Genomic DNA, 21,718 nt, shown 5'->3' with positions numbered 1-21,718 from the left:
AAAAAAAAATATTAACAAATACAAATAGAATACAATAAATCTTACGAATACAAATAAAATAAAATACAAAACTAAAATGTAATGATTTAAATATAACATTTTAAGATAAAAATAGAATAGAATAAATTAGAGTTTAAGAATACAAATAAAATAACACTTACAAAAACAAACAAAAAATTAAGAATGAAAATATCATAAACTTTACAAATACAAAAATACAAAAAACGTACGAATAGAAATGAAATAAAATACATTTAAATTACATTAATTATTTACTGTGCAAAATAAATATACTCACATGTATAAATCCTGAATGGCTTTATGACTGGTAGTGTATTAAAAATGCACACGCAAGGGAGGAAGTCCAAAACGGAAGTGTGCTTGATGGTAATTTTGTAAGGTTTGACGCCGTCATTTCCTGCACGTGATCTTTGCTGCTACACTGTTGCTGTCAAGGAGAGTCTGGAGGTTTACAGAGGAAAGTAATATGAGGATTACAACAGACCGTTTTCCCGTGTCTGCTCGAAATGGCGGGAAATATCGAGACCGTTGTTAGGTATGAATATGTTGTTTGCAACGTGAAGCTCTCATGTTGACCTTTGATATTTACGGCGCATGTCTTGTTTGTTTACATTTATGAAGTTCGGGAAACTTCTCTGCCTGTCCATTCAAGCATGTAGCTATATGACTACCATTTGAAGTTTTGTATTTCTTTAAAAAAAATAAAATATATATATATATATACTTTTGCAGGGAAAACCATTGAAGTAAGTTGTGAGTCTAAAATTGTGTAAAAATGAAGTAAATAAAATGATGTGTGAACTTCTTTCTGCTTGCTTCTCAGCGTTGTCCCCGGCGATGAGGGGGAACAAAAGTTCAAGAAAAGTGAGCATGTTGCTTTTTACAGGTACGGTAGGGCTTCAATACCAAATTCATAAACGATATAATACACACATATCTCTATAATCAAGAATGCATATTGAGGGTTTCCTTGTCTCTTTTCGAGGCGACAGATTCAGGGTCCGAACCTGCAGCACCGAGCTCTTCTGGACACCATGGTGCTCACAGAGAAAGGGGCCCGTTTCGAGTTGCTGGATCCTGACACGCAGGTCAGTATTAGTCATCTGAAAATCAAAATAAATCATCTTTATTCACCTTCACACCATTTAAGCAATCAGCTGTTCAAATACTGCACTTGTGTTTTAATCTTTGACGTATAAAAAGTCAAAGTTTGTGTCGTTTTTAGAGCTTCGGACAGAGTTGGTTGCATTTACGAAATCCTGCACACAATTCTGCAGCTTTTGTGGTCCAAAAAAAAATAAAAAATCATTTTAACCTCTTTTTTTACAGAACAAACTGCTTCTTTCTTTGTCACCTTGCAATCGTGGCACCGTAAGGATATTAATAGACGACCTCCAGCCCATTAAAGCACGTTACAGAGTTCCAGATGTGATAACAGGGGATCCTCAGTGTGAACAGTAAGACGTGCATCATCTCTGTTTTATGATTTATAGTCCTCAAAACACACCCGCGAGGATGTTTTCAGCTGACGAGAGTACATTCACTTTGGTTTTATATCCAGGTTTATGGTGGTGGACTTGTTTTGACTGCACCTTTATTCGTTTGGTCACCCGGACAACAGTTGACCTTTTCTCTCATCATCCGGCAGGCTGAGAGTGGACAGACAGACCGAGGACTCCGTCACCCTCTCGTGGTCTTCGGGACGCCAACGGGTCCGCGTGTGGCATTTCCCTTTCCGGCTGGAGGTCCTGTGTGAACAGGAAGTGATGCTGACGTTCAACTCTGAAGGCAAACTGTGGTTTGAGAAGCAGCAGGAGCCGCCCAGGTGAAGTACGCAGGGAAGATTCATGTGCTCGAAAACCAGCCAATCGTGCACTCAAATTAAATAATAAACTGTGGTTTTGTTTTTTGTGTTTCTCCTCTCGGCTGCATCGTGTAGTAGTGAGGTAAGAGAATAACTTATTACGGTGTAATATTACTCCTAAATGAAGCTTAATCCGGTCAATAAATACCTTTGTTTTATTTCAGCTTCAAGAGGGCGACACAGATTCATTATGGAGGGAAACGTTCAGGCAGTTTGTGGATGTCAAGGCGAACGGTTTGTACCTAATGCGAATATCTACAACCTTTTTGATAGTTGTGGTCTCATGTCAGAAGCTTTTACAAAAAAAACACAGTGGAGAAGATTCTTAAATTTATATCTGAAAAAAGATAAAACCAAATGCATCTAATAATGACTATAATAACTGCAATATTTAATAACATTTTGAGTGCATACATTTGTTCAAATTGTAAAGTATAGAACAGGCAGTGCACTAAAAGGTACCTGGATGATGTACTCAAAACAGTCCTCAAACTGAAGGTGGCACGTTTTACCCTCAACAGTCGCCATCTCGGTCACTGCAGCGTCTGAGGAATCCTCAGCTGTTTCTGAACCCAGCACAGAAGTGTTTATTTTTCCATTTAAAAAAGGAAAGATCATTTGGAAGTGAGGTTTATTCATAATAAAGGCAGATGGATCCTCCATGATGCAAAGGGGAGATGATCTATTGATTTCTGGGGGGGAAAAAATACCCAAACAGGGCTGCAGATTTGTTAGCGGGTGATGCGTTCAAATGTGACGGTTATTTCCGGTACGTGCAGTTTGAGACAACGCTTCTCTGACGAAGTTCAAGCACTACGCAAGGAGGTGTATTAACATAAAAGTACTATATGTGAGTGTGCAAAGGGAAGTACACCGTCTGGAACAGAGACGGAAGTTAATGAAACTCAAAAGCGCTCTGTAAAGATGGACGTACATCTTGTACATCTGCAGGTCCGAGCAGCATCGGAGCCGACATCTGTCTTCACGGGTTCAAGCACGTCTACGGTCTACCTGAACACTCCGACCACCTGCAGCTCAAAGACACGAGGCGCGCGCGCGCACACACACACACACACACACACACACACACACACACTATATCATCTGTAACCTCGTCATCTGTCCGCGTATCCCGTCGGCTGCACCTTAAACAAGTTTCCCGAACTGTCTTCACAGAGACGGAGAACCTTACCGGCTGTACAACCTGGATGTTTTCGCCTATGACCTGCACAGCCGCCTCGGCCTGTACGGCTCCGTTCCTCTGATGGTGGCCCACCGGCCGGACCGGACTCTGGGGGTGTTTTGGCTCAATGCATCAGAGACTTACGTGAACGTACAGTATTCCCCCGCAGAGCATCAGGTAAACCATCGAGTCAGTGCAGTGCTGGGCTTCTCGGCTTTGATTTTCCAGGCACCAAAAGTTGCAGAAGCAGATTTATGACTTGGATTTCACAGATCAAAACCTCCAAATAACGACTCTCTTGCTACTAATTAAAACTTACAACCTAATTTTAACCATGAAAATGGATCGCAAGAAGTTGAATTATCTTTTTAAAAATCATTTCCAATCGCATAAAACCCAGGAGGACGAGACCCCAGCGGAGAAGCGGAGGCAGCTGCAGCCTCGGACTGACGTCCACTGGCTATCAGAGAGCGGCGTCATCGACTGCACGGTTCTGCTCGGACCCGGTCCAGCGCAGCTCTTCTCCCAGTACGCACAGCTCACAGGTGGGTTTACTGTTTCATGGAAGCATTAACAGGTGAAATAAAGAGCTTAAAGACTGAAGACTTGTCTCCGTGTGTCAGGACATCAGGCTCTGCCCCCGCTGTTCGCCCTCGGGTACCACCAGTGCCGCTGGAACTACGACGACGAGGCGGACGTGAAGGCCGTGGACGCTGGATTCGATCGCCACGATATTCCGTATGACGTCATCTGGCTGGACATCGAGCACACGGACGGGAAGCGCTACTTCACCTGGGACCCCGAGCTTTTTCCGGAACCGGCGAACCTGCAGCGCCACCTAGAGACGAAGAGGAGGAAGGTCAGTTTTTAGGTGTGACATTTGCAACGTTTAAAAGCATTTTATGACCTCATGTTTGTCTTTTTAATATCTTTTTTTAGCTGGTCGTTATAAGTGATCCCCACATTAAGGTGGATCCTGATTGGTCGCTCTACCGCGAGGCCACAGACGGAGGACATTTTGTGAAGGACAGAGAGGGACAGATCTATCAGGGCTCATGCTGGCCAGGTAATGTTTGTTTTACTGCAAAAAGAATTGCATACAAAAAAAATGTAACACACACTTTGAGCAAGTTATCTGCACAGAATACATCTATGTCAATCTTAATTAAACCAGGATAGCTGGAAAATCCTGATTTAATCCCTGATCCAGATCCTTTGAAACACTAAAGGGCGTGTTTGACACCATATATGGTCCATAAATGGCTCTCAAGCTTGTATAGGCAGCACCATCATGCTAAATGTGGCTTTTTTTTTGGCCTAATATACTTGAAAGCAAAAATAAATTTGCTATATAACAAAGTATTAAGATACATAAATAGAAAATCCATAAATTAGGATAATAAAATAAGGACATAATCCTAAAAGATCATGCAAACATGACCAACATAAGCAATACCTCACATAATACAACAAAGACGTGAAATGGAGATAAGATGTTTTGATTTTTTTACGTGTTGCGAGATGTTTCATGTAGACTCTGATGTGTTGCTGCTATTTTGACCTCTTTTAGACTCCGTAGGAACATTTAAAAGGTTCAGTGGACATCGGACGACGTCGTCATACGTGTCTTTTCTATGTTCATGTCTCTCACAGGCGACTCCTCCTACATCGATTTCAGCAGCCCAGAAACCCGAGCGTGGTACTCCGGCTGCTTCAGCCTGGAAAAATACAAGGTACAAGAAACAATGTTCAAAACAGAAGGAAGTTGAATTTGTCCGTTTGTGAGATTTCTGCAGGCACCTTCAAAAAAATCCTTTATTACTCCTACTTAATAACTCAATATTCAGAGATTAAATGTCATCATTTCTGCTGCAGGGATCCACACCGTCATTATTCGTGTGGAATGACATGAACGAACCGTCTGTTTTCAACGGACCAGAGCAGACAATGCCAAAGGACGCAGTGCATTATGGGGGCTGGGAGCACCGGGACTTACACAACCTGTACGGCTTTTACCAGGTGAGCAGTCTTCTGTTTCTTTGCCTGGATTGCTGCTGTGCATTCAAATAAAATAATAAGGTGTTTTCTGCCACAGCACTTGGCCACAGTGGAGGGTCTGATCACTCGCTCAGGGGGCTCAGAGAGACCTTTCGTCCTCTCGCGCTCCTTCTTCGCCGGGTCACAGCGACTTGGTGAGATATTTCAAACGTAAATAAATGTTTGATCCATCTCCACGTCTCAGTGTGTGAATGTTTCTCTCGTTGTTTGGGATGCAGGAGCAGTTTGGACGGGCGACAACGTAGCCAGCTGGGAGTACCTGAAGATCTCGATCCCCATGCTTCTGTCTCTGAGCCTGGCAGGCATCGCATTTTGTGGAGGCAAGTACGTTAGTCCATACTGACTGTTAATGTGCCACTTTCCCGCCATTTCATCTTGCGGTTGAGTCACTGTCTTCTTTCAGCTGACGTCGGAGGGTTTTTTCGTGACCCCAAGCCGGAGCTGTTGGTGCGCTGGTACCAGGCTGCCGCCCTGCAGCCGTTTTTCCGCGGTCACTCCGCGAAGATGATGAAGCGTCGGGAGCCCTGGCTCTTCGGGGAGGACGTCACCGCTGCGATCCGCACTGCGATCCAACAAAGGTACGAGCTGCAGGGTTCCCAAAGGATAAAAAAAAAAAAAGTCTCTTCCAGACATTAAAGTCAGGGGGTTGGATCTTTTTTTTTGGCCCGAGTCCTGGAACATTATGGAGTTTAGTATAACTGAGCTGCCATTTATCAAACTGAAATGTTTCCCACAAAGTATTTTTCTTTTATAGGTCAGTTTATTTAGTCCGTGAAAGTCAGGAAAATTTAAATTCAATTCTATTTATACAGCATCAAAACAACACAACAGGTTATTTCAAGGCACTTAAGTCCTTACAACAATATAGAGGAACCCAACAATTCAACAATTTCCTTGCGAGCGGCTGGGAGGGGAAAAAAACAACTACCCTTTAACAGTTGGTCTTTTTAATCCGGCCCGCCGAAGATTGGTACAGAATTGCCCAAATCAAATCACATCATAATTATGACTGCATTCATTTGACCTTGTCCTGTAATACCTGGCGGTCCACCAGGTGGCGCACTAGGCGCAGTGACACGTTGACTTGATTTTGCGGAGGCCGGGCTGCTCTCTGTTGTTACTCTGCTGCTGCTCTGAACACATCTGCAACAATGAACGGGCCAAAGAAAAGGAGATTATCTCATTTTTGGAGCTACTTGAGAAAGCTGACGATTTTCCTGAGCTGAGTGACACAGATTGTCTTTGTGATTTATCTTTTGCTGTGGACGTACTGGCACACATGAATGAGCTGAACGTGAAGCTACGAGGGAAAGACCAGTTTGTGCATGAAAATGTACACAAACGTCAGAGCCTTCAAAACCAAGCTAGCTTTATTCACAAAGCAAATGTCAAACAAGTCATTTGCTCATTTCCCCACGCTGGCTACGCTGAAAGACGTCCTTGGACATGAAGACATACAGGACATCACTGGACGACCTGCACGGAGGATTCTGCCATCGGTTCTCTGATTTTGGAAAAATTGACAAGTCCCTTCAGCTGGTGTCCTGTCGTGTCCCTTCAGCTGGTGTCCTGTCGTGTCCCTTCAGCTGGTGTCCTGTCGTGTCCCTTCAGCTGGTGTCGTGTCCTTTCACACAAGACCCTGAAACGGCGCCACAGGAGCTGCAGTTGGAACTGATTGATCTCCAATGTGACGCCGTCTTCAAGGAGAAGTTCAACTCTCTTAAACTGGATGAGTTTTATGCTTCATTAAAGCAGCCAAATTTCCAAACATCCAGAAGATGTCACAGAAGATGCTGGTGTTGTTTGGCTCTACGTACCGTACGTGTGTGAACAGACTTTTAGTGTGACGAACACCAACAAAGCACCTCACAGATCCCAGTTGAGTGATGAACACCTCAGATCTGTTCTGAGAATTGCCACAACAAAACTAACACCAGACTTCGATGCACTGGCAAAGAACAACAACACTGTTCCCACTAAAAGTGAATGGAAGTATTAACACTAATGCCTTTTTTATGTTTGTTTGATATGTATGCATCTGGTGCTGGCCCGGCCCGTCTGTCAAATTTTAAAAGTCAATGTGGCCCCTGAGCCAAAAAGTTTGCCCACCCCTGCTTTAACAGGAAGTAAAACATCCAGCAGTGGGAAGGAAAAACTACCTTTTAACAGAACCTGAACTAAAACACAGCTGGCTCCTTTTCCTCGTTTGTTGTGTGGGTTTGCAGTATCGGATAAAAAAAAAATACTTGTCTGATTATCTGTAAAATAACACACTTACCTCCTGTGTCGTCAGGTACTGCTTGCTGCCTTACTGGTACACGCTGTTCCACCAGGCTCACACCTCTGGTCTGCCTCCTCTCAGGTTAGTGCTGCTGCCATCTGCTGCTCAGCTCCAGTACAGCAATTACACTCTGTGGGCAGTTTCAGGCACTAGAGGTCAGTGTCCATCCTGCATGAAGGTTTACTAACACGAACTTCATTTAAAAACTGTGCAGACCTCTGTGGGTGGAGTTCCCGAGCGATCCGACCACCTTCACTGTGGACGACCAGTACATGATCGGTGATTACATTTTTATTTTTTTACTTTTGCATTGTTACACAGTGTTATTGCACTTTTTTTTTTTTTTTTTAAATTTCTGAGTGTTTTATTTCCTGCAGGAGGAGCGCTGCTGGCCCGTCCTGTAACAGAACCCTGCGTCAGAGAAGTCAAAGTCCTGCTTCCTGGATCTGGAGAGGTAAATGAACCAGCAGGTAACATGTTTATATATTCAAGGAATATTAATCTGACACCTCAGTGTGGATTTTATATTAAAGAAAGTTTCTGTTCTTAGATTTGGTATGACGTCCAGGCTGCAAAGACGTACAAAGGAGGACGGACTCTGAGTCTTCCGGTCACCTTGGACACAGTTAGTGTTCATTATTCTATGAAAGGACAATGACAGCCTCCAAAATACCGAATGTAGCCGAAGAATATCGAAATGTTGTCTCTGCTCAGGTTCCAGTGTTCCAGCGCGGCGGCTCGGTGGTCTGCAGATCAACAGGAAGTGGATCCTGCACAGCGGATCTCCAGCAGCTCCCCCTCTCAATCACTGTGGCTTTAAACTCTCAGGTAACAAACCGGAAGACGTTAGGCAGCTGGTTTTTGTTTAGATATTTAAAAGCTGTAATTTGGACCATGAGCTTGGACAGACTCGGGCATACTAGAAAATTAGGAACGCTCTGCAATCTGCTTTGTGTTTTTCCCACCCACATTATGCATGGATAAAAAACAAAAACTAAATCAATACTGATTGGTCTGTCTGGTGCTTTTGAGATGATTCCAAGTTAGTTTGTAGTGTCCTAAAGCTGTATTGTAATAAAACAGAAAAACTGAGGACACTAATAATAATGGAAAATTCAGAATTGTAAGTTGCAGTGGTTACACATTTATGGTATTTGTACTTTACTGGAGTATTTATACTTAATGCAACTTTATACTTCGACTCCATTAAAATCTCAGCGGTAAATCTTGTACTTTTTATTCCACTACATTTATCTGACAGTTTCATCCCCTCCCTGTCCAGTGAAAACCATCAAAATATATTGATTTAGAATTTTCTTAATAAACTGAAGGATCAGATGTTCCTTTATGTGCTGAGAAAATTCTTCTATTTTTTTAAGCTAAATAAACTGTTTTAAAACCGTCTTGGATTTGCTGGAAAATGCTTTATTTGTCCAAGCTTGTTGACTTGATGATGAAGGTTCCAGATACAAAGCCAACACCCAAACTAAACACAGTCCATGAAGCGTACGAGGTCAAAAACAGGCGAGATACTGGCGGAACACAGAGACACTTTTGTGACGTAGACTAGAAAAGACACAAAGAACTGAAGGAGGATGTGGACTTACCGAGAACAGAAACCACAAACTAACACAAAGAGAGGAGAACAAACACACCAGGGAGAGGGGGACAACGAGGGACAGCTGAAACTAATCCGGGTAGGCACGTTAATCACACAGGCAGGAAGTGAGGTGTACTTAAACACGTTTACAAAGTAAAACAGAAAATCCAACAAACTAAAAGCCAGAACAATGAAATTAAAAGTGTAATTTTGTGAGTTTGAGGCTAAATTGTGACTTTTAGACAAAGTAAATTTGAATCACGCCAAAATATTATAAAGTATGACTCTTTCTGAGTATTTTTGTGTTCAGACTAGTGACCTGTGTGACTTTAATTATTCCTGACTGTAGTCCGTTGTCTCCGCAGGGCAGTGCTGGTGGAGAGTTGTACCTGGACGACGGTCACTCCTTCCGATACCGCGACAGGAAGGCCTTCTGTCTGCGCAGGTTCGACATGCTGTCGGGTCGTCTGCTCTGCCGGTGAGTCGCGCCTCCTCAACACGCCTCCTCCACATGTGGAAAATAAATAAATAAATAGAGGAGACATGCTGCTTCTCAAGTTAAATCAATCAAACAAATGATGATTTCTGTTGCTGATGCCGCTTCTCTCAGTCCTGCCAGTGAAGAGGGAACGTTCGACTGTAATACCGTCGTGCAGCTAATCATCGTCCTCGGAGTGAAGAGCAAACCGGCCGCTGTGATTGTGCGTGCGTCAGGTGAGGAGTCCTGAAACCTTTATTTACAGGTGACATTATCAGCAAAATGTACTTCAAGTAAAAGAAAACTCAAATGAAATGCTCCCTGTCAGTGTTTTAGTGTTATGACTGATGTTTTTTGGATTAATATTACCGCTGCTTTAATGTGCATTTCACTTACTTAAACTACTTTAGGTCCTGTTGGTTAGTTCAGTCCACAGTAATACATCTTGTTCCATAAGATCATCATATGTTTGGATCTTTCTGTATCTTTAAAAAGTCAACAAGCTAAAAAAAAAAAAAAAAAAAAAAAACTTTGCATTTTCCAGTGAATCCAAGAGGGTTTTCAAATAGTTTCTTATCATAAAAAGTAGGACAATTTTCCGGCATGATAAAGTTACATTAAAGCAAATACTCAAATAAAGTACAAGAACCTCAAATTTGTACTTTCAGTATTTGAGTGGAAAAATGTTGAAAGGACAAATCCACCTAAAAACACAAAATTTCTGTGGATTGAACAGTCAAACACAGACATTGGTTGCTGTTATTGTGTGATAATTTTACCCTATACATTTGTTTATGTTTTTGGAAATTAATGTCAGACAATCAAAACTTTTAGATTTTTAAAAAAAATCTTTTTCATATGAAACCAGTGTGCTGTTTTTACTCTCTGACCTTTGAAAACAATCCAACAGTTTCAATTAACAGAGACGTATCAGTCCTTTTCATGTTTGTTGTAATATTGTACATGATTTACTAGTTTTAATAAGCAAACTTTTATTTTTTATATTTTTAATAACTTTTACATTTAAAGTCAGTGATGTAAACACAGAAATATGTCACTGAAAATCTGGGAAACGGAGGATTTTATCTGCTCTTCTCGGTTTTGTTTTCATCACCAGGAGCTCCGGACTCTTCGGCTGCGTTTCAGTACGCGGAGACGAGCTGCACGCTGACGGTGAACGGCCTGAAGCTCGGCGTGGCGACGGACTGGGACATACAGATAGACTGACCGTCGGTATGTCAGCGACAGGACATGTGTTAAAAATCATTTCATTAATCGGAAAGTAAAGCACAAGACTGATTTTAGTTGATTTAAAAAAAGAATCGGATCATGTTTCTGTAATGATTTGACCTGTTTTGACCTTTAATTTACTTTTTGAAGTTTGTTGCCGAAACCAGGTACATTTTTACCTGTGATCACAAACATCTGCAATAATCATAGAAATACGAATTGATTTGAGTTTCCTTCAGTGAATAAACACCGTGCTGAATGTTTCCCTTTTGTTTGCAGACTCTCTTTTATTGTTGGTATGTCGTCATGCTAAACTGAAACCTATTGACGAAGCACACGTATTGTTTTGCGTTGCGTGACCTGACCTCTTCTTCACGCGGATAATTGCTTAGTCAAGGGTAAAAAAAACAAACAACGACAACAAGAAGTGCTAGAAAGAGCCTGATTTCTATGACGTTACGAGGAAGCAGGTGTAGATGTAAAAAGTGAGAAAATGACTCCTTGATATCAGTGGTTTTGGGTGTTTGACAGCTGTTGCTTTACAGGACGATGAATCCAGAGACATGGTGACAAGAGATAATGAAGGAGGAATAACCTTCAATCACAAAACTAATTGGTTTTAAGATGCCTTTTAACAGAGATTGTGTGGCAGGCCGGTCCAGAGGCGAGAAGAAACTGGAAGTGATGCGACTGATTTTCTGATCAAATATTCTTCATGTTGTTCCAATCCCAGACGCTCGTCGACTGTGTGTGACCGAAAGCTACGATACTTCTCTCTTAATACAGATCATCATGATACATGTTGTAGTTTAACCCCCCCCCCCCCCCAAAAAAAGAAAAAAAAAACACTGATTGAGTTTATGCTGAACCGGGACACTCCTCCTCTCCGTGGCGTCGGCCTGCTCCAGTTGTGCTGAGACTGCTCGATGCTGAGCTCCATTGAGAAGAGGTTTAAAGGGCTTGAATGCCTTCTGCTGAGGCAGGCCATCTACCCACCACTCTTTACATGCCCTCTGCCGCGGCCCGCTGGCCTTTGTGTCACTCAACAATGATGGCACCGGGAGCACCGCGGCCCAACGAGAGGTCATTGTTCGCCGCGGCCAATGGCAGTGCGGCAAATGCGCGTCCGTGTGACGTGCGAGCTTCTGTGTGTGTGTGTGTGTGTGTGTGTGTGTGTGTGCGCGCGCGCGTGTGTGTATGGTAATGCAAAGGTGAGGTGAATGTGTCTTTCACACCGAGCGTCTACTCTGTGACGAAGGGGAGGGGGACGTCACACAAAGGAAGAGCCAATCAGGTATTAGCTGTTTGGATTTATGCCAGGGTCTTTAGGCTTGTAAGACTTTAGTACAAGTGGCCAAAGCCAGTTTAAAAAAAAAAAAAGCACACACAGACGAGATGCCCTATACGCCGTCTGGCTTTTTCTGCGACCGGTTGATCCGGGAACGAGAGCGGAGGGACGGGGAAGGGTCCCTGAACAAGCCCGTCCGCTTCAACGGTCAGGACGTCTGCGTCCTGAGGGAGGAGTGCGTGCAGAGTAAGAGCCTGTTCGAGGATGACTCCTTCCCGGCCACCGTGGAGTCTCTGGGCTTCAAGGAGCTTGGACACAAGTCCAACAAGGTCAAGAACATCGTGTGGAAGAGGCCTAAGGTAGGAGAAGGGAGACACGGAGAGGGGATGGAGCACACGCGTGTGGGAGGTGGGACGGCAGCATCCAACCAGAGAGGAAAAAACCTGATCTGGGATTATTTTGTGGGATTTCACCTGGATTGGAGTTAAAATTACTGAATCACCAGAGAGTGATCATGTTCCCTGTTTTTTGGGGGGGCTTTTTATTTGTTTAGAGAGAAGTTTAGACTGTGCTGCATGTGACAACCTCAACCGTCAGACTTTTAACTCAGGTTTATGCCTCTTTGTGTTCACTGTCTGCAGGAAATCTGTGAGAACCCTCAGTTCATTGTCGGAGGAGCCAGTAGGACAGACATCTGCCAGGGAGATCTGGGTAAATTCTGCTTTTTAAAAAAAAAAAAATTTAAGGACACACTGGATTTAATCTGAAGCATCTAAACGCCAACCTGTCACTGTTCGGCGGCATAGTAAGGGTTTCTAGAAGTAGAAACTCAGGTTGGGAGAAGAGAGGTTAGTCAGTGAGCGTCTGTATTCAGGGTTGCAAACATCCCCCCACCCTCCCCCTCCCTTTGCACACAGCCTCTCTGCCTGCAGCGGCCTCCCCATATTGTGCTTACTCTGTTGGAAGGGAATCCAACCGGCAGCACTTCTCATTGTTGTTCCGTTTAGATGGCAAATAAAGGGGGACAAAGGTCCTGGCAGACACTGTTAACCGTTCCCGGTTGAAAAACTTACATTGTTCCCGCCGAGGCCCCGGCAGCTAACACACACCTGGACAATCAAAAACCACAGAGGTCAGCACTCAGCGGAGGTCTTTTCCTCCTGCACAACAAAACACGACCGAGAGAGACGTTCCTGTCAGTCCTCACAAAATGACATTTAACCAAATACTGCAGTAGGATTCAGAAAATGTCAGAAAAGAGCCAAACACGTCGATAAAAAGACCCGATCTGAAGTGGAGTCTCTGTGTGCAGGTGACTGCTGGCTGCTGGCTGCGATCGCCTGTCTCACCCTGAATGAGAAGCTTCTGTACCGAGTGGTTCCTCAGGAGCAGAGCTTCTCCGACGGCTACGCCGGCATCTTCCACTTCCAGGTCAGAAACCCGCCGTCTAATCACCACATACGTTCAGTCCCTCTTTTATCCCTTCAGAATCACAGTTCACTGAAAGAGAAGAGAAACAGTCATTAGTAGATGTTTGAGCTGCAATAATTACTCCAACAAAAAAAAAAATCAAAAAAAAAAAAATCATCTATTTCTGTTATATTACAATGTTTGGGAGAAAAAAAGTCAAACATTTGTTGGATTTGATGCTTTTTTTTTAGTTTTACATGATCATAAACTAAATACACTTGGTTTTAAACCATTAAAGACAATACTTTGGACTGTGAAAACTGATTTTTCTAAATTCATTAGATAATCATGACAGTAATTAGAAGATTAACCGATTGTCCAAATAATTGTTATTTGCAGCCAAAATGGAAATTAAAGCATCACTCAGAAATAATCCTGATGACGCTCTTTTGATTCGACTTTATAGAAGTTAAAATGTCTGTGTTGTTTCTCCTCTCGGACCTCCATCTGTCCATCAGTTCTGGCGCTATGGCGACTGGGTGGATGTCGTCATTGACGACCGCATCCCGACTTTCAACAACCAGCTGGTCTTCACGAAGTCGGCTGAGAGGAACGAGTTCTGGAGCGCGCTGCTGGAGAAGGCTTACGCCAAGTCAGTAGATTATATGATGTTAACACAGAGTTACACATTATTTATACAACTTCTCATTTCTAGGAATCACTCATTGGATTGTTATTGGGTTCATATTTATTATTCAAATGGATTGTAATAGTTCATTTTTACATACTCTGACATGTTGTCGCCTCTCTCCTCTCTCCGTGTCCAGGCTGCACGGCTCCTACGAGGCCCTGAAGGGCGGAAACACCACCGAGGCCATGGAGGACTTCACAGGTGGAGTCACAGAGTTCTACGAGATGAAGGAGGCTCCCAAAGAGCTCTACAAGATCATGAAGAAAGCTCTGGAGAGAGGCTCGCTGATGGGCTGCTCCATCGATGTGAGACTCAGTTAAAGAATTCAAACGCCTCCCACGACTCAGATGCTGTGATTTATTTTTGATGGATTTACATTGACGCATTGAAGCAGCTAAAACTAAGGTGATGTGTAACTTTAAATGCAGATTGCATGAGACTAGATCCGCTAACCTGCTTGTTTTTGCTCCCGTATCTGGTCCATCTTTAGTCCCTGGTTCCGGCTCGCTTCGAGACCCGGACGGTGACGGGACTGGTGAAGGGCCACGCCTACTCTGTGACGGCGGTGGAGGAGGTAAAAGCAGATGATTGAAGCCGGCGTTAATATGCACAAATCAAAGCATCCCCACTGGTTTTAACTGTGTGTGTCACCGCAGTGTAAACCGTCTCAGCACAAGGAGTCCAAAGTCCGTCTGGTGCGTCTCAGGAACCCGTGGGGTCAAGTGGAGTGGAACGGACCATGGAGCGACAAGTAGGGAGCTGAGATAAAACAAATTTTAACCCTGCTTCTGCAGTAAGATTCAGTGAAATCACTCCACCTCGTCTCCAACAGCTCGAAGGAGTGGGCCTCCCTCTCCAAGACCGAGAAGGAGAAGCTGCAACACCAGAGCGCCGAGGACGGAGAGTTCTGGTGAGTTTCCACCGCCTGCTGTGGAACTACAACGACAGGACTTCACGTTAACTCTGTATCCATCCCCGTTCCCCGTTCAGGATGTCGTTCGAGGACTTCAAGAAGAACTACACCAAGATCGAGATCTGTAACCTCACGCCCAACGCCCTGGAGGACGACAAGATCCACAAGTGGACGGTTTCGGTGAACGAGGGCCGCTGGGTGAGAGGCTGCTCCGCTGGAGGCTGCAGGAACTACCCAGGTACACTGCTGCACAGGGGAACCAGACACTTTACAAGCTGATCACAAAAGAACTGTGCTCTTTTCTGTCCATTAAAAAAGATCATAATTCTATTCAAATATTTAGTTTCCAATGCAAAAATCAAGATGAATGCGGGAAAACACTTGTTTCAAACAACAGAAACTTAAAAAGCAACAATTAACATTTCACCTATTGAAAATATGAACCCGGATGTCCTGCAGACACGTTCTGGACCAACCCTCAGTACCGCCTCCGCCTGCTGGAGGAGGACGACGACCCCGAGGACAACGAGGTGGGCTGCACCTTCGTGGTGGCGCTGATGCAGAAGAACAGGCGGAAAGAGCGCAAGATGGGAGCCAACCTCTTCACCATCGGATTCGCCATCTACGAGGTGTCCGCTTCGGTTCCTACTGAGCATTCAGAGAAGATATCGGTGGATTTTTACTGCAGCAAGACAGTTTAAATATTGAAATTTGCATGCATTCATAATGAAAGGGCGCACTTGTCCTTAATTCTACTCTGCAATTGTGAAGAATTACCGAAACAAATTGTCTCTACAACTAAATTTAAGCAAAAGTTTCCCTTTAAATCAATCTTTCAATCTTTTTTTTTGTTTTTTGTATTTAAATGTATATTTTGTAATGCTTCACACTCTCGCATGCACGAAAAGTCTGACACCAAATAAAACAAAAATAAAAAAAATAAACTTTTGGTTTTAATTTTCATCCTTAAAAGACGTTGTCTCTGTCTCTCTGCAGGTGCCAAAGGAGGTAAGGAAAGAAGAAAGTCTGACACCGGAGCAGCAGTTTACAACACTTCCTGTTTTGATTTCCTGGACGTATCCTATGAGGGCAATCCTCTCTTTTATCTTGTATATGATTGATTGCCCCCCCCCCCCTTCAGATGCACGGAAACAAGCAGCACATGCAGAAGGACTTCTTCCTGTTCAACTCCTCCAAGGCCCGCTGCAAGTCCTACATCAACCTGCGCGAGGTGACCCAGCGCTTCCGCCTCTCCCCCGGCGAGTACGTCATCGTGCCCTCCACGTACGAGCCGCACCAGGAGGGAGAGTTCATCCTGCGAGTCTTCTCCGAAAAGAGGAACACCTCAGAGTGAGTGGGTGAGGGCGAGCGGGGGGGGGAGGATAATAAGGAGGGGGGGGTGGCTGCAGGGGGCAAGCTGGGCTGCATGCGGAGGGGACGGGTGATGGGTGATGGTGATTCTGTGTCTCTTGGTAGGGCTGGGTATTAAGACAAAGGAAAATCACACACAGAAATCATTCAAATGTCTTTAAAAGGAAAACAAACTCTCAAAGAGTTGCAACACTTTAAGGCTGCAAGTAGGAAATATTTTTTACTGATATTTATCAAAGTTTTTGGAAGAAAGTCGGGAAAATGTCCAGAACGATAATTTTCCCCCTCTCGGTTCTTAACCACGTGCATTTTACTGTCATGTCAGAAAATAGTTTGATTAATTGTCTAAATGCTCCTAATAAATATGCATTTTATTACTTGTGCAAAAAAAAAAAGTACATTTTAAACCCAAATTGCACCTGAAGAAGAGGCAGTTTGGGCTGGAAGCTTTGCATGTTAACAAAACCTAAAACAGCAATACCCAGCCCTGCTTTACAGATATAGTTAGCCTCAAAAATACCAAGTGTCATGGTGATTTCTCTGCCCTCTATGTGTCTGTGTGAATGAGGGTGGGCTTTGGTCGGAGTGCTTGGCGGGTGGGGGACACAAGCCACCACAGAACAATCCATTTTAACGGAGATTTGATTTGTAGAGCTGGAAGAAATCGGCCCCAGTTCGAAGCTGTTATGGAATCTTTTTTAGGACAAGCGACGTCCGATTTGGGCACGATCCGGTAAAACTTTCTGAAATATTCAATGCTGCATATTCCTGCTGGAGGACCCGACAGCGTGCAGACCCGGCCTGCACTCTGAAGGACCCGGAACTGGGATGGAAGGATGGCTGTGCACAGGAAACATGGCTTTAAATCTATAACATAATAGCATTATTTATTTTAGACGGGTGTAGGAGGGTATTTAGAGGATTTTTGTAGTGTAAAATCGAGATGACGACTTCTACAAGCAAGAGAAAACGCTGGAGGAGGAAACAGGTGGTATCAAACTAACACGTTCTGTTCACAGCTTCTTTAGGAGTTTTCATATTTTAGTGTAATGTGAGTATATGTGATGTATATATAAGATAAGTGCTCAGGGCTTTTGGTTCAGATGAGATGATGTTGTCACCATGGTGACTGCTGTTTGTTGGTCTCCATCCAGGGAGATAGAGAACAGGATCGAGGCCGACCATCCGGTGGTAAGTGGCCTCTTGCCTTTTTCTACAGTTTGAAGAGATCATTTTCAGCTTTTATTTTGAAAGGGCAGATTAGAAATAAATACAATATCTTTGAGGAAAATACTCACACAGGAAGTTTTCCTCTCTTATTTTCTCTCTCTACTTCCTGGCTCCATGACGCCTCAGCCGGCGCCGGCCTCGGCGGGGGAAGAGAGCGAGGAGGACCAGCACTTCCGGACTATTTTTCAGGAGATAGCCGGCGATGTGAGTGCACGAAGTCCAAAGAGAACCGTTTCATAATAAACAGTCGAGGCCTGTTCAGTGACTAAGTAACTGTGAATTAAGACAACAATCTGAACAGCTGTTTCCTCTCTCTTCTTCTGCTGTTTCTCCCAGGACATGGAAATCACAGCCAATGAACTGAAAAACGTTCTCAACAGAGTGATCACCAAACGTGAGTCAAATCAAATAAATGCAATATATGCGTGACCTGTAGGGGCGATGTAGAGTCACTGGGGAGATATTACAGGGTCCAGGAATGCAGGAAAAACAGAGCGGCAAAGTAATTACCCCACCGACTGTCGCCATGCTTATTTTTTACATCAGGCAAATCCAGATGCTCTAATGAAATCCTTGTTTCTGTGGTGCACCCTCGAGTGGAGTCCTCTAGCTACACGCAGAGCACAAAGACAAGTATGTGAGCGATAACGTTCACGACACAAACGCGTACTTCAAAAGCGAGTGCGTCTCCGTCCCAAGCAAGGCTACAAAACGCGTAAAAAACATGGCGGCATCTCAGTTTCAGGTGATGAAACACTAATAAAAACAAATCAACTGTGAAAAGATCCTCCTCAAACCTACACACTGGTCCTATAAAGTATACAGGAAATCAGTCCAGCAGTGGAACAATCAGAGCAGAGCAGCTGTTAACCGCTGGAGCCATCGAGACACCTGTTATTCCGCAGGAATCAAAAGTGATAAGAACCGCCGAGGCACGAACTTGATGAGTGTGGGAAGATCTTATCGGCTGCAAAGTGAGTTTTTAGGATAAATAATTCCAGCTCTCACTCTCTCTCTCTCTCTGTGTGTGTGTGTGTGTGTGTGCGCTCGCTCCCTCCCTCCAGATAAGGACCTAAACACGGAGGGCTTCAGCCTGGAGAGCTGCAGGAGCATGATTGCTCTGATGGACGTATCCTTTGTATCGAGTGCATCGGGCTGGCTGTGTTGTCTGTAGGAGGCACAACCTGCCGAGACCCGTGGACGGGTCTGTGAGGGACGCTCGCAGGAACTAGGCCTCATCTCATCTCACCCCGCTAACACTCTCGACCTTTGACCCCGTGCGCTCGTAATTTTTTTCAGCACCCTAGTGAGCTGTATTGAGTCGGGGTTTTTTTTGGCCTTTACCGCGTGTGTTCAGATGGACGGCACCGGTCGACTCAACCTGCAGGAGTTCAGACATCTGTGGAATAAGATCAAACAGTGGCAGGTGGGAAAAAAGATTTCCCTTTTAAACTTGTCCCTGCTTTGTTACTGTTTTATAGACGTGCACAGGTTTTTTTGTTTTTTTTTGTTTGTTTTTTGTGTGTATTAAATGTTCTGTCTTTCAGGGAATCTTTAAACACTACAACGCTGACCAGTCCGGCATCATCAACAGTTACGAGATGAGGAACGCTGTCAACGACGCAGGTGAGAACACGGACAGGAAAATTAAGACCTTTCAAAAATACAAGTTTTTCCACAATTTGAAAATATTCCTGCAGAGTTTTAGGATTTTTTTTTTTTTTGCTCAGGTTTTCTTTTTTTTTCTTTTTTTTTTTTAACTTAATTTGTATTAACTGGTGCTGAACAGCCACATAATATATTATTTAAAAATGTTGCAATGTAGAAATTATTTTTTTCTGTTTTTTTTAAAAATATATTTGACTTTCAATTTATCTAACTATCTAAAGAGCCACATACACTACTTCCAGTGCTTTAATGCTCTTATTTTGGTGAACTGACCCATAGCGATGTTTTTTACAAAGTACATATATTTAACAGTGGAGGAAGTATTTTATAATGTTTTGTTTTTTTAATGTTTATCAATTCAAACCTAAAAAATAGCTACATCTGTTCAATCCAATGCAAAAAAAAAATGCTCCACCATAAATTCAACTATTACAACGCAAACTGGACTGGATTGTTTATATTTTTTTGCATTGGATTGCGCAGGTGTCCCTAAAAAATTGCTCCTTGAGTGTCATTTTGTTGTTTCCTGAATGCAGGACTTGTCCAGCCTGAACTCACCCCTCTAAATGTCCTTGTCACTGTACAGTCATGTGTCTTGTGTCCCGCTCAGGCTTCCGTCTCAACAACCAGCTGTACGACATCATCACCATGCGCTACGCCAACGAGAACATGAACATCGACTTCGACAGCTTCATCAGCTGTCTGGTGCGGCTCGAAGCCATGTTCAGTAAGTCAGTGCTTCACGTGGTTCCGTGCTCGAACATGTGTGATCGATTCACTATGAAAAATAAGCTGTTTTGTATATTTTAGGCTGAATATTGGGTTGGACATTTTCATATAGGGTCACTGAATCTGAAAAAATATGATAATAAAATGTACAAAATGTGAATTAAATGGAAGATAATGGGACGATATTTGGTCTACTGGCCGTAGAGGGAAAATTTAAAGGAGACTTAAAGAGTCAGTTTGACCAGATTTAAATCCTGATGTCGGCCTCACGCTTCTCCTAAAGGAAGAGTAAAGCCCTTTTATCGGATTCATATTTACTTATTATTATGTTGAATGGCAGCTGCAGTGTGATGTTTCTCTCCTCAGGGGCGTTCCAGGCCTTTGACCAGGACGGAGATGGAACCATCAGACTCAGTGTCCTGGAGGTACGAGCCACCAAAACACAAACAATCAGAGTTTTGGGAACCCTGGAAACGGGTCATCCAAACTCTGAGTGTGTCTATTGGAACGTTGTACGTGTCCGGTATCTTAAAGGAGCAGCGTGTGGGATTGATCGTGCATTTAGGGAGCTGGGAATCGGGAAAGTTTCTATTCGGGAGCGTCTTACTTCCTGGATGAGACCGTTCACAAACAGGCAACATGACATACATCTATTACTGCTGTCAGAAAACAGAAAAGCAACAAATGACCTTCATATAAACCAACACAGTGTATAACAGAGATTAGAAACCACTTTTCAGAGCAACATTTCCTCCTTTCACCACAAACGCTGTCGTCAAATCTGCTTCTTGAGCTCTCCAAAAAAAACTCACACTTTCCAAATGGGATATTCCCACTTTAACAGGCGTTCAGGTGTATTTTCCCAACTTTCCCACTTCATATTTGCTCGTGAACGCACCTGATTGACATCTAGTGGTGAGGCTGTAGATTGCAACCAACTGAGCAACTCCTCGCCACCCAATCCTCTTCCAACCTATTTAATCCTAGAAACACTCCACGTCTCCTTCTAGTCATAACAGACTTTGATTTTAGGAGCGTTTGCCCACTCCAACTGGTGGCTCCAATCATTTTTCATTAAAAGGAACCCAACGCTGAAGGAAACTTCCTTCTTTTTTGATCAGAAAATCAACACTACCAGTCTTTAAAAGAAATCCAAGTATACAATGACGGAAGTAAATCAAAAAATATACACCAATAAATGATCAAAACGAAGAAATCTCATCACTTTGATCCTCTGACACGTCATCAAATCCACAGACGTACATGTAATTATTTGTGCAGATAATGCTGCTCGATCCCCACTTTAAGCCCAGCACTGCTAAGGTGATTAGAAATAAATAAAAGTGCTATAAATGATTCAAATGTGGCGTTCGGAAAGAGGTCTCAGAAACGTGAACTCTTTCCAGACAGCCAAATAAAATCATCACAGACGAGAATAAAGTGAAATAAAAACGTCCACGGTCTAATGCATCTTGTCCTCGTCTCCGTCCTCAGTGGCTCCAGTTGACCATGTACGCCTAAGAGAGGCCCATCTTCTCCCAGGTGAGCTCCACTCCACACGAGGACCAGACCTGCCAGCCTTTACCTCAATATTCAGTGTGCCCGACCGCCGTTAGCTTTCATCCACCTCACCTCCTCCAGCCTTCCCTCCCTCAGTCCCAGCAGCTCTGCTCTCCCTATTCCCAGCATGTCCTCTTCTTTCT

At 43.6% G+C, this 21,718-nt stretch overlaps 2 protein-coding genes and 1 long non-coding RNA gene across 6 annotated transcripts; 2 read left to right on the top strand and 1 right to left on the bottom strand.

Annotated features, from left to right (window-relative positions):
- Nucleotides 1-428: 428 nt before the first annotated feature.
- Nucleotides 429-10,978, top strand: ganc (glucosidase, alpha; neutral C). The gene is given in 24 exon segments (XM_069711590.1): nucleotides 429-556; nucleotides 845-907; nucleotides 1,007-1,109; nucleotides 1,351-1,478; nucleotides 1,670-1,851; nucleotides 2,057-2,119; nucleotides 2,837-2,933; nucleotides 3,062-3,245; nucleotides 3,469-3,613; nucleotides 3,692-3,927; nucleotides 4,008-4,134; nucleotides 4,722-4,801; nucleotides 4,944-5,087; nucleotides 5,164-5,260; nucleotides 5,345-5,446; nucleotides 5,530-5,704; nucleotides 7,420-7,488; nucleotides 7,622-7,686; nucleotides 7,785-7,861; nucleotides 7,958-8,032; nucleotides 8,122-8,235; nucleotides 9,373-9,485; nucleotides 9,618-9,721; nucleotides 10,603-10,978. Coding segments are annotated over 24 exon segments (2,682 nt in total). The 5' UTR covers nucleotides 429-527; the 3' UTR covers nucleotides 10,713-10,978.
- Nucleotides 9,448-14,313, bottom strand: LOC138628516 (uncharacterized). Of its 2 annotated transcripts, XR_011311470.1 has the most exons (4): nucleotides 14,202-14,313; nucleotides 13,353-13,503; nucleotides 13,077-13,163; nucleotides 9,448-9,512 (listed from the first exon to the last, which is right to left on the bottom strand). It is a non-coding gene; the product is annotated as an uncharacterized lncRNA (long non-coding RNA). The 2 variants fall into 2 exon arrangements; XR_011311469.1 differs by lacking the exon at nucleotides 9,448-9,512 and having other exon boundaries at nucleotides 12,926-13,163.
- capn3a (calpain 3a, (p94)) lies at nucleotides 12,111-21,696 on the top strand. 3 transcript variants are annotated; one of them, XM_069711593.1, is made up of 21 exons: nucleotides 12,111-12,362; nucleotides 12,645-12,714; nucleotides 13,316-13,434; nucleotides 13,932-14,065; nucleotides 14,241-14,409; nucleotides 14,595-14,678; nucleotides 14,761-14,855; nucleotides 14,937-15,014; nucleotides 15,095-15,255; nucleotides 15,477-15,646; nucleotides 16,014-16,025; nucleotides 16,159-16,367; nucleotides 17,543-17,579; nucleotides 17,745-17,822; nucleotides 17,955-18,012; nucleotides 18,683-18,747; nucleotides 18,976-19,044; nucleotides 19,166-19,244; nucleotides 19,897-20,013; nucleotides 20,382-20,440; nucleotides 21,510-21,696. In XM_069711593.1, exons 1-21 carry the CDS (start codon nucleotides 12,111-12,113, stop codon nucleotides 21,534-21,536), a joined length of 2,142 nt encoding a protein of 713 aa, XP_069567694.1. In that variant the 3' UTR covers nucleotides 21,537-21,696. The 3 variants fall into 3 exon arrangements, with proteins under 3 accessions (XP_069567694.1, XP_069567695.1, XP_069567692.1); XM_069711594.1 differs by having other exon boundaries at nucleotides 17,745-17,849; XM_069711591.1 differs by having other exon boundaries at nucleotides 17,543-17,583; nucleotides 17,653-17,822.
- The last annotated feature ends 22 nt before the right edge of the window (nucleotides 21,697-21,718 follow it).

This window comes from Brachyistius frenatus, unplaced genomic scaffold (genome assembly GCF_029030835.1).
Source record: "Brachyistius frenatus isolate BFR_SWC_R1_liver_20210118 unplaced genomic scaffold, ASM2903083v1 Contig_102, whole genome shotgun sequence".
Lineage (NCBI taxonomy): Eukaryota > Metazoa > Chordata > Actinopteri > Embiotocidae > Brachyistius > Brachyistius frenatus.
Note: the sequence above shows the minus strand (reverse complement) of the source record. Positions and strands in the feature narration are given on the sequence as shown.

Excerpts from the sequence above, each read along its gene's own strand:
- capn3a (XM_069711591.1), top strand. The coding sequence starts at position 12,111 with ATGCCCTATACGCCGTCTGGCTTTTTCTGCGACCGGTTGATCCGGGAA. Across the intron at positions 12,363-12,644 it reads TCGTGTGGAAGAGGCCTAAG|GAAATCTGTGAGAACCCTCA; the intron begins GTAGGAGAAGGG and ends CACTGTCTGCAG. Across the intron at positions 17,823-17,954 it reads TTCAGGAGATAGCCGGCGAT|GACATGGAAATCACAGCCAA; the intron begins GTGAGTGCACGA and ends TGTTTCTCCCAG.